General features: G+C 43.8%; 1 protein-coding gene across 1 annotated transcript; it reads right to left on the reverse strand.

Annotated features, from left to right (window-relative positions):
* Window positions 1-60: 60 nt before the first annotated feature.
* Window positions 61-10,070, reverse strand: prrt4a (proline rich transmembrane protein 4a). The gene is given in 5 exon segments (XM_088996812.1): window positions 61-771; window positions 774-2,690; window positions 8,679-9,007; window positions 9,405-9,904; window positions 9,991-10,070. Coding segments are annotated over 3 exon segments (2,055 nt in total). The 5' UTR covers window positions 8,719-9,007; window positions 9,405-9,904; window positions 9,991-10,070; the 3' UTR covers window positions 61-673.
* Window positions 10,071-13,477: the final 3,407 nt, after the last annotated feature.

Here is a 13,477-nt window from a genome sequence, read left to right on the forward strand (position 1 = left end):
CAAAAATATAATTTATTTGATCTTGTTGTTCTGTAAAAGTGTTTAACGTTTCTATGTGAACCTTTATACAAGTGTTTTTCTTAAAATTGTCTACGATACTCTATAATGTTTTGTCATTATCACTTCCGCTTCCGTGTCATGTGTTTCGATAAACGAGAGTAAGGCAAGACAGACAGACAGACAGAACGAGACTAATCCTAGAGAGAGACAGAAGCAGAGTAACTGCTAGAGAGAGAACCACAGTCGAAAGTCTACGTCGATGTTTATCTACTTTCGGTTAATAAGGTGCACACGGTCCGTTATTAATTTTCTTATTTACTGTATGTCTTGTCGAACTTATTGTAATGTTGTCGTTTTAATGTCTATAGTTTTCACGGTGTTCCAAGTGTTTCACAATAAACGTTGTGACACCAGTACGAAGCGTCATCCTCGACCGGGGTAGATACATGCTGTATTCAACAATCATCAACTTTATAACAAATACAATGAAATATTTCTCGATGCGTATTTAGCTGCACCCACACATTCTCAATTTCTGCATTATTTGCTCTGGATATTTCTCTGTGAAATGAGTCTGTTTTTTGTTTCATGTGTATCTATATAATTTCAAAGCGTGACGCCTGCATTCAGATTCACTATTCAATTCAGATTCACAATTCAATTCACTAACTGTTTACAGTTCAATGGTGTCACTGCCAATGCTCAAAGCGTCAATTTGCTTGCATACGTTGACGAACTCTGCTTGGACGGCCAAATCCCATTCCAGCTGTTGCTATCGCTCAAGTGTTTACTCCCCGTCTGTTGTCCGGACACTTGGCCCTCCTTGGAAGCGACACTCAAGCTTCGGTAACGTCTGCAGTATATCAAGTGAGGGATAGCGTGTGGGAGGTTGTTGTGTGCCATGATTTGCCCTTTGTTTGCCCAAGAATTGGAGCGTAGCTTTCTTGTCTCCCTGGCTTTGCCACACAAGCCCAGAGTTGAACCAGACATGCTTCCTTTCCAATCAGATGAGACGGGTGCTTTGTTGTCGGATTTCGGTGTGCCGTGAGGCTGGGAAGATTTAGAATTGTTCTCTTGATCCAGATCTCCGCAGGAAGAGGTTCAATGAAGAGAACTTTCCACAAAGGTGGGCCCTTGTTTGGATGTGCCTTGTTTGGGAGAGCCCAGTGAATGCCTGGACGAAGTAGGGAATAGTCTCAGCAAGCCAAATATGCTGTGAGTGAATAGGGAGTCACTAAAGAGAGCCTGGTCGATGCTGCGGTTTATTGGAGATGCCGGGCGTAGGTCCACAGTGGAGTCAGCCCCTAAAGTCAGGGAGGAGAGCTGGACGTCTCCATTTATAGGCTCACGCGCTGGACTTGCGGGTGTTGGTAATAAAGCAGTCTGTGATTGGTTTGGAAAAGAGGTACAGTCAAGCCAATTTGCAGGAGTGTCCAATATCAAGCCAAGTGGAAGAACCTCCGAGGGTTCCTTTGTCGTGACACTGCATTCTACCATGTGTTGTGGTTTCTCTTGGGACCAGGAAATGAAGTGTGTATTTGCATGCCCAAGAGAGGGTACTGTGATCCCATGAGAGGGGGAGCTGCAGTGCAGTCGGGACCAAGACCCTGGCCTAGGATGAGCCTTGAAAGATTTGTGACAGAACAGAGGATGCGTACCAATAAGAGACAAACCAAGACAAACCCCGGCCTCACACAGCCGGCATCCGATCTGATATCCCCACCAAGGCCATGGCCGGAAGCCGTAGCTTTCAACTCCGCTAAAACCAAGAATGTGTAAGATTCCATAGAGTTGCAGGCCACCACATCCTAACAAACACAAGGAAGCCCCGATTCTGGCACCTGCTGCCCGGCCCCAGTCTTCCACTTTTGCAAAAGGGCAACTTGCAGCGTGCATCATCTCAGGAGACCCTCCACACTCCCCGTTGTCATCCAGCTGATAGATGTGTTTGGTGTCCATGCGTATCAGACAGTAAAAGATGCCGTAGGAGCTTGAGAGAAAAAGTGTCAAACACACAAAGACCCCCTGAGGCACCAGGAGAATGATAATGGGGAGGCTGTGAAAAAGCTGCAGAATGCCAATGCAACCAAGAGAAACACCAAAATGCACCATGGATAAAGAGAGAAGGAGGCACGGTTTGGGGAGAGTGGAAAGTGAGGGGGAGATGGCGAGTGAAAGAGAAAGACGCCTACGAGAGCGGAGAGAAAGAAGGAAGAAGGCCAGGGAGAAGGTGGCTATCAGACAAGGGAAGGGAAGCTGGGAAAGCAGAAGAGAACTTAGAGGAGGAAGGCGGTCTTGATGTTTGTAAGCATCATGGAGCAAGCAGAAAGCCTGAATTCCACTGAAACCTACGAGAAATAAGTGCAGCAGGGCAAAGTAGGGACTTCCAGATTGACAGCGGAAGGGGAGGCCCAACAAGCAGACAACTGAGATCAGGCTGAATACCATAAATACTGAACCAAGACCGTAGATGTGGGCTTCCCAGGCAAATCCCCAAGTGGCGAGGGCAGTATTCCAGTCCGAGTACAGAGGAACAAAAAGGGAAGGACAATGATCCAGAGAAAGAACCAGGGAATCGCTGGGGGGAAATTCATCCTGTGACATGGAAGTCGAGGTTAGGATTGTTGTCCCACAGGATGTGACTGATGTCTGGAGAGGTTCGCTGGTTTTGGGCGGTTGCCGGTCATGATCTGCGGAACGAAACAACAAGAACATGTGAGTTCAAGATGAGAGTCAAGCACTTCGACTTGTTTTACGTACTGAAAGAAACATATATATTTTCCGGTTGTTTGGCCAAAGGTGAAGGTGGGCGCTGTCCCTGGTGAATACCTGCAGCATTTTCAGTACCATATTTTCCGGTGTATAGCGTGTACTGGAGTATAAGGCGCAATACCACTGAATGATGTATTATCAAACTTTTTCCATATATAAGGCACACCGGACTATAGGGGCACCTTCAATGAATAACATGTTTTAAAAAATTCCATACGTAAGGCACACCACATTATAAGGTGCTACAGTACAGGCTGCAATTACGTTTTATCAGTGGTGGGCCGTCAGAGCCAGCAAAGCCTTCTCTGCTGGCCTAACATAATCAGACATCATTATCATAATTATAATAAAAGTCAATTTCATTTAAAAAGTATTTTTTCTAAATATATATATAATTATTATACATACTGTTTTCTTGATGTTATATTATATCCATTTGGTTATGCTCCTTTCAGTGTTGTAGTTTTAGGTCAGAGTTTTTAATCCAATCAGAAGTCAGCTAGCTTGTGTCGCCAGGCTGTATGAAATCTGACCGACGCCTTCAGAATCAACAGTGAGGGCGTCTGTGCTCTGTACATGAACGGGAACATGTAGTTGATATATAGTTGCGATAGCCAATCCGATCACGAGTTGGCACAGTAAGGCCAGCTAGAGGGCCTCGCGTTGAACATGACATGTACGCGTCCTGTGATTGGATACTCACTTTACCTCAGCCCTCAGGGGAGGCAGCGCTATGCAAATCAACCAAGCTACAACAGATCAGACCCAAAAACTTTAGCAGAAAAACCAAGTATATCTACGTGCTTTTTTAACCCACAATGGCTGAAGAAGAGGACAACTTGCTGTCGCATGTAGGCCTATTCTCAAGAACAAATGAAAAAGATTTGTTTACTTTTATTTTCAACAAATAGTTCGTTTTGTGAACGTCTTGTTGTTTTTCTTATATTAAACTGACATTTTGTAATTTAGCGGAAAATCTTGTTAAAGATTGCATATTCTTGGTGGACTTCATAAAACTTTGTGGACAAATGATTTTAAATTTCCTTTTATTTTTAAGTGTTTGCAGTATCACGTATAGTGACAAGTTCTAATTGCTGATGCAGATTTATTGATGTGTAATTGCTCCGGAAAATAGCCTGTGTTGTAGACGATTAAGGTGATGCCACGCCCAGTACTTCATGCGTGTGCTTTTGTAAATGATATCTCCAGCCGTTGTGTCATAAATTATGGTATGACGAGGGATATTTGTTCAAGTCGGACTAAGTAGGACATCACTGAAGGCCTAGGTGAAATGCACGGACCGCCACGGCGTTTTATACAGTATATCCCAGCATGGACCGCGCACTACTTCTAATACAGGGAAAAATGAAGTTGGTAGCTGCTGACAGGAGGTGCGAGACCTGTTGTGGCTCAATATTACCCTATTTTCTGGTGTATAAGGTGCACCCAAAAGCCTTGATTTGCTTTCAAAAGACGACCCGGCGCATTACATGCAGGTGCACCTTTTATGTGAAGTGCCGTATTTACTTGTGTATAAGGCGGAACATAAGGCTCACCCCCAATAAATCGTGTATTTTCCAACTTTGTTCCTATATAAGGCACACCGGACTATAAGGAGCACCTTCAATGTAATGGAAAAAGTTCTCCAAATACAACATATAAATAGATAACAATTTTCCAAATGTAAGGCACACCACAATTATAAGGCGCTACAGTAGACTTATGCACCGGAAAATACGGTACATAGGTTCACAAGAACAAGATTGAAAGTTGATAGATTATTGTCTAATTTTGTAGCCTCATTTTTCATGTGTAGTAGATTTGATTGCTTTGGTTTCATTTCTCTTTCTATTCCCTAAACCTGTGTGGTATAGATTCACATTTTGTATTTTCATTTCTAGCCTTGACCTTTTTGAATGATTAGCCCTCCGTTCATATGTTCATATGTTGTATTTTTATCTTTTTGCCACATATCCATGTTGATTATTTTCCTGTTTAGTTATCCATCTGATCAGTTCTACCTGGAAACGAGCTCTTGTTATTCTGCACCTAACTGCTTCCAATTATTTTCTATATCTTACGTTTTTTACGTCAACCTTTTCTTGATGTATTTTTTTTTTTTTTTTTTTTGCTGGTTCCTTTGTTCTCGATCACATTGTTCTGCTTCCTGTGTTTTAAGTTAATAAAACAATATGTGCATCATATTGATTCTTTGGGTTGAATATTCTAGTACATTATGTAACAGAGGCAGTCTTCAAAATACTGTGTACATGTTTTTAGGATGATGGAGGAGACACCATGTACAGTATTGGCAATTGACTATTTACAGTCATTCATGCCTACAGTCACTGGGCGGAATTCAAAACACAAACTCACGTATCGATCTTGTGACATTGATGTTGTTGAACATTCATATTAAGGTTGGATGATATCTTCGATATTTGACTTGATCAGCCCAGCGGCAGTATTAGGGACATCTGCGGACTGCTTGGATGTACTGGACTCCTTGACAAGTAAAATTCTTCGGAAATGCGGCTATTTAAAGACAATCAAGCAGTGGGCCGTTTGCATGCAACAGGACTGTCTCCTCAAAAAAAGGCTCATTTTCTCAGCACTATCAAGATAGAAGGACCAAATACTGATAGTTGGGAAATGATGAAATCATTTCAGATATTTTGTATGCCTGGAAACTGTTTCATAAGAAGCGAATGCGGAAGGATTAAGACATATGCGTCACCTCCATTATGGTCGTCACTACGAGGAAACAGGGCAGAAAATGGAGGGGAATATGTTAAAATAATGAATTATAAAACAGAACATGCTTGTAAATGGGTCACACAAGAGCATCGGGAGGAAGCGCAAGTAATGAGTGCACATGCAAGTGAGACCAAATATCGACTTCTGCGATGCTCCCGTTTTGCTTGACTATTATTATACTGAGTTGGTGTTGCATGTTCTTCATTGAATAATTTCTGAGAGATAAGTGATGTGAAACTCATTTATCAGAAAAGAACGGCAATGCTGAGATTTGTTCGAGGTTATTAATGGAATGTGTCCTCGTTCTTGGTCTGTGTAATAGTAAATAGATTGCTCTTCCGGCAACGCCATCAAGTGCTTTTCCTGGCAATTTGCACCCGATGAATGTCAATTATTTCAACAGAGTGCATTGTAAAACTGTCACATCTGGACAGAAAATATTGGAACAGGGGACACAGAACATTTTTGCCAGAGCAAGCTCAACTATACAGTACTTGGGTGTCATCCATTTTGATAGCAGTTGTCCTCATTAGGACATGAGCGTGAATTGAAACCTATCCCAACAAGAACACAAACAAAAATAATACACACCAAGTGAAATTTTAATTTCTTCAATAAAGTAATATTCTTGGAACATGTGATGAATTGAAACCCTGAACCTCAGAACTGTGATATAACCATGCTTAACTGCTTGGTCACCTTACTGCTCCTGCCCCAACTAATCACCGCATAAAACACATTTTCTCTCGGTAGAATATTCTACAATGCTTCCAACACCGACCCGGTGGAAAGCGAGAAGTGTGATTTTCTCCCACCTGTGTTGCTTTGTGTAAGCGGGTTCGGTAAATGATACAACTTCTGGATAGAGTTGAGGTTCTTTATTAGGACGGCTGTGTTGGTTGGAGGGAGAAGGCAATTGACATGTGTGGCTCTCGTAGGCTCTCATCAGACTGACTTGCAGCAGCGCGCATGCTCCTTTGATCTAAAGCCAGGCATCACTAGTAGAACATGTAAATACAATTTGCTCATATCATTACATCTCCCTTTCTTAATTGAATTCTTTACTTTTAACAAATGTAATTAATTTAATTATGTCAGTAATTAGCAGACTTAAACTTGAATAAAGTATTTCTAACTTTTGCAACAATAAATGAAACATTCACATGAAACATTTGTTTTCACCATGATCACTTAGAAAAACATGTTAAATGGTTTCAATCAGTCTCTCAGGTGTTTTCACTTTCCTTGAGGATTTTCTGATAGCGTGTCCTGGATTTAGAGGTGTTACCACAGTCTCTGATACAGTCTCTGTTCGTTGACTTGCTATGATAGGTTCTTTGAGAAGATCTCAGCGGTTTCTTCTTAAAACAGCACCTTCCTCTGTCTGAATGTTGTATGACCTTGGTTGGACCTGACGCAGAACAGTTCCTTTCTGTGACCATGTGTCTGTTTTGTCTTTGTACCGTACTTGGTCACCGGTGTGTAGTTCAGGTAGGTTCCGTGTTCCTCTGTCATGGTAGAACTTTTGTTTTTGTTTCTGTTGTTCTTTGATCTTCCTCACTTTCTCCCCTTCCTTTGTCTTTAGCAGGTTTTCCGGGATAAATAAATTGTATTTCAGCACGCGTCCCATGAGTAGCTGGGCCGGGGACATACCACACTCGAGCGGCATTGTGCGATACACCAGCAAGCTCTGGTAGAAATCCGTTCCACTGTCTGTTGCTTTGTACATCAGCCTTTTCACAGTCTTGACAGAACTTTCCTTGATGGCTCTGTTTAGATCTCTGGGATCCAGGCATATTCTGAGTTTTCCGTGCTTTTTCTCTACGACAACGAGGGAACTCACCCAGTCAGTCGGCTCATCTATTTTCTTTATCACATGCCTGCTCTCCATATTGTCCAATTCTGATTTTAGCTGCTGTGAAGAGCAAATGGGACTTTCCTGCATGGATGTATCACTGGTGGCACACTTTTGTCCACTCTGATTGTGTGTTCTCCTGGTAGGCAGCCTAACCCTTGAAACAAGTCTTTGTACTGCTCCATCAGTTGATCATATGCTGTCTCTTTTTGTCTATCCACGACAAAAACTCTCTTCACTAGGTGTAGTCTCTCACATGCCGACAATCCTAGTAGACCCTGCACATCCCTTGGAACTATGATGAAAGATAGCTTATGTAATTGGCCTTTATGTGTCACATTCACAATGCATTTTCCCCTCATTGGTATGACTGCACCCGCATAAGCTGTTACTTTCATGTTTGCTTTATGTATTTTTGGTCTCGGTCTGATCTTCATGAAATCAGTCTTTGAAATGACATTCACATTGGCTCCAGTATCCAATTTGAATTTTAGATGAATGTTGTTCACTTTCAGCGTAGTGATCCAATCTCTTTCTTCTCTTTCATCTTTTACAGCATTCACATAAAGTTCCTCCACATCATAATGATCATCTACTGCATCTACCTTGCCTTTGATTTCTTGGTTCCTGCAGCAACGAGCATAGTGATTTGCTTTGTCGCAGTTTTTACATATTTTCCCATATGCTGGACATTGCTTTGGGGGATGTTGCGTACCACAACGAGTACAACATTTTTGTTTGAATATCCTATTTTTGTTGTGTTGTCTCACTCTTGCTTTCATCTCAGCAGTCTTGTTTTTGTTGAATCTGTGTGCATTTCTTTCCACTGCATTCACGTTGCAGCTAGCATCATTTAGCAACTCTTTAGCCTGTGACTTAACAGTCTCAGTGGCTCTACACAGTGCTAAGGCTTTTTCCAGGTCCAGATCTGATTCTCTGAGTAGCCTTTCTCTCAGTTTATTATCTGTAATGCCACACACTATTCTGTCTTTGATCAGAGATTCTGTTAATCCACCGAACTCACATGTCTTTGATCTGTTTCTCAGCTCATTTGCATGTTGGTCAATAGTTTCTCCAAATGTCTGTACACATGTGAACAATCTGTGCCTTTCAAACGTCACATTGCGTTTCGGAATGCAGTAAGCTTCAAACTTTTCCATTATTTTTGAAAGCTTCATCTTGTCATCCTGAGCATCAAATGCTTTCATCTTTGAATGGCTTTCATCAGCTCCAATTGCAGACAAATACAGTTCAAAACGTTGCTTAAATCTCTTCCAATTTTCAGCCACGTTACCTGTTAGCTGCAGAGCTGTGGGTGGACGTAAAGCTTCCATTTCTGCCGTTTTCTGCCGTGGGTTGTGCTCAATGTATTTCCTCCGTGGAATCTTCCGTTCCAAGTCCTTTTATCGTCCTCTTGTCTTCCAGACCAATTCTTACACCATATGTTGCTTTGTGTAAGCGGGTTCGGTAAATGATACAACTTCTGGATAGAGTTGAGGTTCTTTATTAGGACGGCTGTGTTGGTTGGAGGGAGAAGGCAATTGACATGTGTGGCTCTCGTAGGCTCTCATCAGACTGACTTGCAGCAGCGCGCATGCTCCTTTGATCTAAAGCCAGGCATCACTAGTAGAACATGCAAATACAATTTGCTCATATCATTACACCACCCACAGCAGGCAGTTAGCGTGTTTGCTAGTCTGAATCCATAACTAAAAGACCGATAGTTAGTATACTACTTTCTGAACCACCATAAAATGGCGCCAAACCCCTGGTTATCAGGAAAGTAGTAACTGGCATCAAGGAAGTGTTGTTTAAGTTATACATAAGTATCCACACAAAAAAGTCTGGAGGAGTCACAGAAAGGTACGGACATGGATATGATTTCAGAATGTTTCATTGAGATCTTTGAGATCATAGTTTGTGGGACATTTGGGATTTAATAATATACAGAAGGGAACATTTTTAAGGGTTGAGATGAATTACTTGCAGGGTTTTATGCCAGTCATTTAATTTACTTTACCTCTCTCAGTCCCTGTGTTAGCTCCTCTGATCCGGGCCACATCTTCAAATCTAGTTTTTGTCTTAAAAGTCTTTCCTCGTCTTCCATTGGCAAGCTCTTGGTCGGAAATAAGATCTGTAGCAGACTGTCCATTTGTGAAAAGGTCCATCAAAATAGAATTAGTTGAAGAAGCTACTGATAAGACAACTTCTGCAGCACTATGGGTCTGCGGCCCCTCATCCCTTCGATGCCACACAGTTGTCTGCAAAACCTCCACGACATCACCGTACTCCCCGAGAACTCCCTGTCGGCCGAAGTCCCAACTCACAGATGGACTTGACGAACGTTCCCTCAAACCAGAATCAAAAGCTTTACGTGAGGATCCCTTGGGATGATCTCCCGTTTGCAGTGCAGCACGAAATGAAAGAAGTCATGACAGAAGAAAAAGATTCGACAGAAAAAGCATGGTCAAGGTGTATGAATTCCTAATTATCACATCTTGGATTGATGACTCGTCCCACCTACAAGTAAAATAACGCAGTAATTTAAAAACACCAACATGGCAAGACTAGGGTGGAATAGAGTGTGCCTGTTTCCATATTCTTACCTCATCGGTAGCCCACTCTGCTGCTTCCAACACTGGATCACTGCATAACTGCACTCTCACGGAGCAGTGCACTATATTTTTTTTCTGTACACATACGCACACGCTTGTCGACCCCACCTCCTGAAGATAAGGCCCGTGCTCTCCACTCACTGAAAATGCGATACATCAGTGCTCTCAAATCATGGTATCATGGTAAATAAAATCACTACATCAGAACAGTTCAGTTTTTACTTTTTATTCATAAACAATTCCAAGGAACCTTGACTCTTGATTAAAGTATCCGTTTGAAACTAAGGCTTAAAAGCATTAAATTTCTAACCCCGACTTGAAAGAGAACTTTGAAACAAAGTAGCGTGATGATCTAAGGAAGTGGTCACTAAACTACGGCCCGCGGGCCTTATCCGGCTGGTCACCACATTTGGCCCGGCCCCCTGAACTATACCAGAGATGCTATCAGATTTTTTTCCTATTTGGCCTCCAGAAAAATAACAAATCCTTTTACAAGTCAAAGGTCGGGTTTCGATCATTATCTGTTCCTATTTTAATCAATGTATGTTGTTTATAATCGTGATTGAACAATACAAACACGCCTGATCATAGTAGAACGCTAAAGGAGTCGGTCACAATGCGACGCGACACAAGAAAGTGACGTATGAGGAAGTGGAGGGGAGTCCGGTGGTACATTCGGGTGCGCTCAGTTTGGCGCTCTATTTGGTCCCAGACCCGTTTTCTCCTGTAAACCTTCCTGTCAAAGAGTGAACGGAATAATGGCGAAAAGGTTAGGTAAGAGAAAAATTGATTCACAATGCAGGGCGTTTAACCGGCAGTGGACAAACGATTATTTTTATGTTCAATGCAAAGAAAAGGCTGTTTGTCTCATCTGTCAAGAGGCGGTGGCGGTATTCAAAGAATACAATCTTCGCCGACACTATGAATCCCGTCACAAAGACAAGTACGATAGCTTGTAAGGCCAAATACGAGCAGACAAACTCTCAAAGCGAAAAGTGGACTTAAAGAGTTTGATGTTTCTCTTTATTTGTAAGTAGGTTCGTTGTCAGATCTCCCAGGCAGGTGACGCGCAGAGCTTGATCGTGGCGTGGAGTTGAGCAAGTCGTGCCGTGATGTCCGTCCCAGGCCCGGCGTGAGCCGGGCGTGGGCCCGAGATGACTCTGATGTGATTCTGCCTCGTGGTTCGCCCAATCTCTCTGTCCCGCGACAGCTCCTTTTATACAATTTGCAAGCGTGTGCTATGCGTCAGGGTGATACGCACAACAAGGAGATCAAGGAATTGAAAGACATGAAAGTGTTGAAAAGCGCACTTCAAAATCATACACGCGTGTGACGCAACAGGGCTCCCCTCCTGGATCCGAAGTCGGTGAAAACGATGAAGGAAAAAGAAATAAAAACAAAAGTAATTCTGCGACATGGTGAGGCCAGGCAAGATGACGGTCACCGGGCATGGCAGGCGTCGGTGGGGAGGTTGCCGAGGAGGTTTCGTGGTGCCTGAAGTCGTTGTACGGGAGCACGGCAAAGGAAACTTTCCTCGCGGCCGTCGAGTCGATGCCGGAAGGTCTTCTCACCGTGAGTTGTCCGGCTGGGATCGGTCAAGTCGGAGAATCGATGAGGGATTGTGAGGACGAAGGTGCGTGGGGTTGGCCATGCTGCCGGGCACGGACAGGCCGGTCATCGGCGACGGTGGCGATGATCGCGCTGCCATGGCGCTCTGCAGGACACTGAGGAAGCACGCTGACGTCGGCGGCCGTGTCGGCCATGAAGCGTCTTCCCGAAGTCCGATCGTGGACATAAGCGATGTCCAACGATGTCCGATCGTGGACATATACGATGTCCGATCGTGGACATAAGCGATGTCCGACGATGTGCGATCGTGGACATATACGATGCGCGATCGTGGACATATACGATGCAGCTAGTAGCAGAGTTGCCAGGCGAATTGGACGATGTTGGCCATCAGGGTGCGGCAGGTTTCACGGTGGGGTCGGGGCGCCCACGGGTGGTGGCGGCCCATCGGGAGCTCGGCTCGAGGGGTCTTGCTGTGAAGATGCCGGGTTCACAGGCGGCTGGGAAATCTGGGTCTTTCCATTTGGAGAGTTGATTGGGCTGAGGAGGAGGGAAAAAAATCCTCCTGGCTGGCTCGCCAATAAAGAGTTTGATGTTTCTCTTTATTTGTAAGTAGGTTCGTTGTCAGATCTCCCAGGCAGGTGACGCGCAGAGCTTGATCGTGGCGTGGAGTTGAGCAAGTCGTGCCGTGATGTCCGTCCCAGGCCCGGCGTGGGCCCGAGATGACTCTGATGTGATTCTGCCTCGTGGTTCGCCCAATCTCTCTGTCCCGCGACAGCTCCTTTTATACAATTTGCAAGCGTGTGCTATGCGTCAGGGTGATACGCACAACAAGGAGATCAAGGAATTGAAAGACATGAAAGTGTTGAAAAGCGCACTTCAAAATCATACACGCGTGTGACGCAACAGACTACTATCTCAGCAGAATACATTTGTACGCCAAGCTCAGCTGAAGAAGGCATCCGTTCGGGCCAGCTGCTTTCGGGTTGCTAAACTGATAACAAGCAGCGGTAAGCCTTTCACGGACGGGGAGTTTGTTAAGAAATGTTTGGATGCTGTCGCGGAGGAGTTGTGTCCCGAGAAGAAAGATGCATATAATGCCGTAAGTCTGTCGGCGAGTACAATCACCAGACGCGGTGAAGAAATCGGGATGAATGCAGCTGCAGCAGAAGACGAAAGAATTGGACTTTTTTCATTAGCACTGGATGAGAGCACAGACGTGGAAGACACAGCGCAGCTGCTCATTTTTATTCGTGGAGTTAGCACAAACTTTGAGATATACGAGGAGCTGGCAGCCCTTCAAAGTCTCAAAGGGACTACAACCAGAGAGGATATTTTTGACCAAGTGTACGAAACCATGGAGAAGTTGGACCTGAGTTACAGAACTGTGATGAAAGACGCATTCAAGCCCAACAGTCTCATTGACTTCTATGCCGCCCTCCCAAACGACACATATCCAAACATCAAAAAACACGCGATGAAAATGTCCACAGTTCTTGGCAGCACGTATATCTGCGAGAAAAGCTTTTCTCGCATGAAACTGCTGACATTTCTCGCATGAAACTGCTGAAATTCAACTTCTCACCAGCCAGATGCAGACCCATCGTTCACACTGATGAACATACATAGGTAAACTCACTTTTCTGACTTGAATGAGTCATTCTGAGCATAAACAAACATAATCATAATAAAATATACTGGGATAAATTCCATCTTTACAACCATACTGGTAGTGAAATGTATTGTGCTGTGTAGGTGCTGTATCACTTAGTTCACTTTCCCAACCCGCTTCCTTTGTGGTTTTCACAGGGAAGTTGATGAGAGAGAGCTGCAAACAGCGGTGTCTACAAGCCTACTGGAACCTGCAAAAGGATTACAAGGAATAACTTTAAGAGACTGCTAATATGTG

Source organism: Hippocampus bargibanti, linkage group LG05, assembly GCF_051943395.1.
Source record: "Hippocampus bargibanti isolate YZ-2025 linkage group LG05, ASM5194339v1, whole genome shotgun sequence".
NCBI classification, from domain to species: domain Eukaryota; kingdom Metazoa; phylum Chordata; class Actinopteri; order Syngnathiformes; family Syngnathidae; genus Hippocampus; species Hippocampus bargibanti.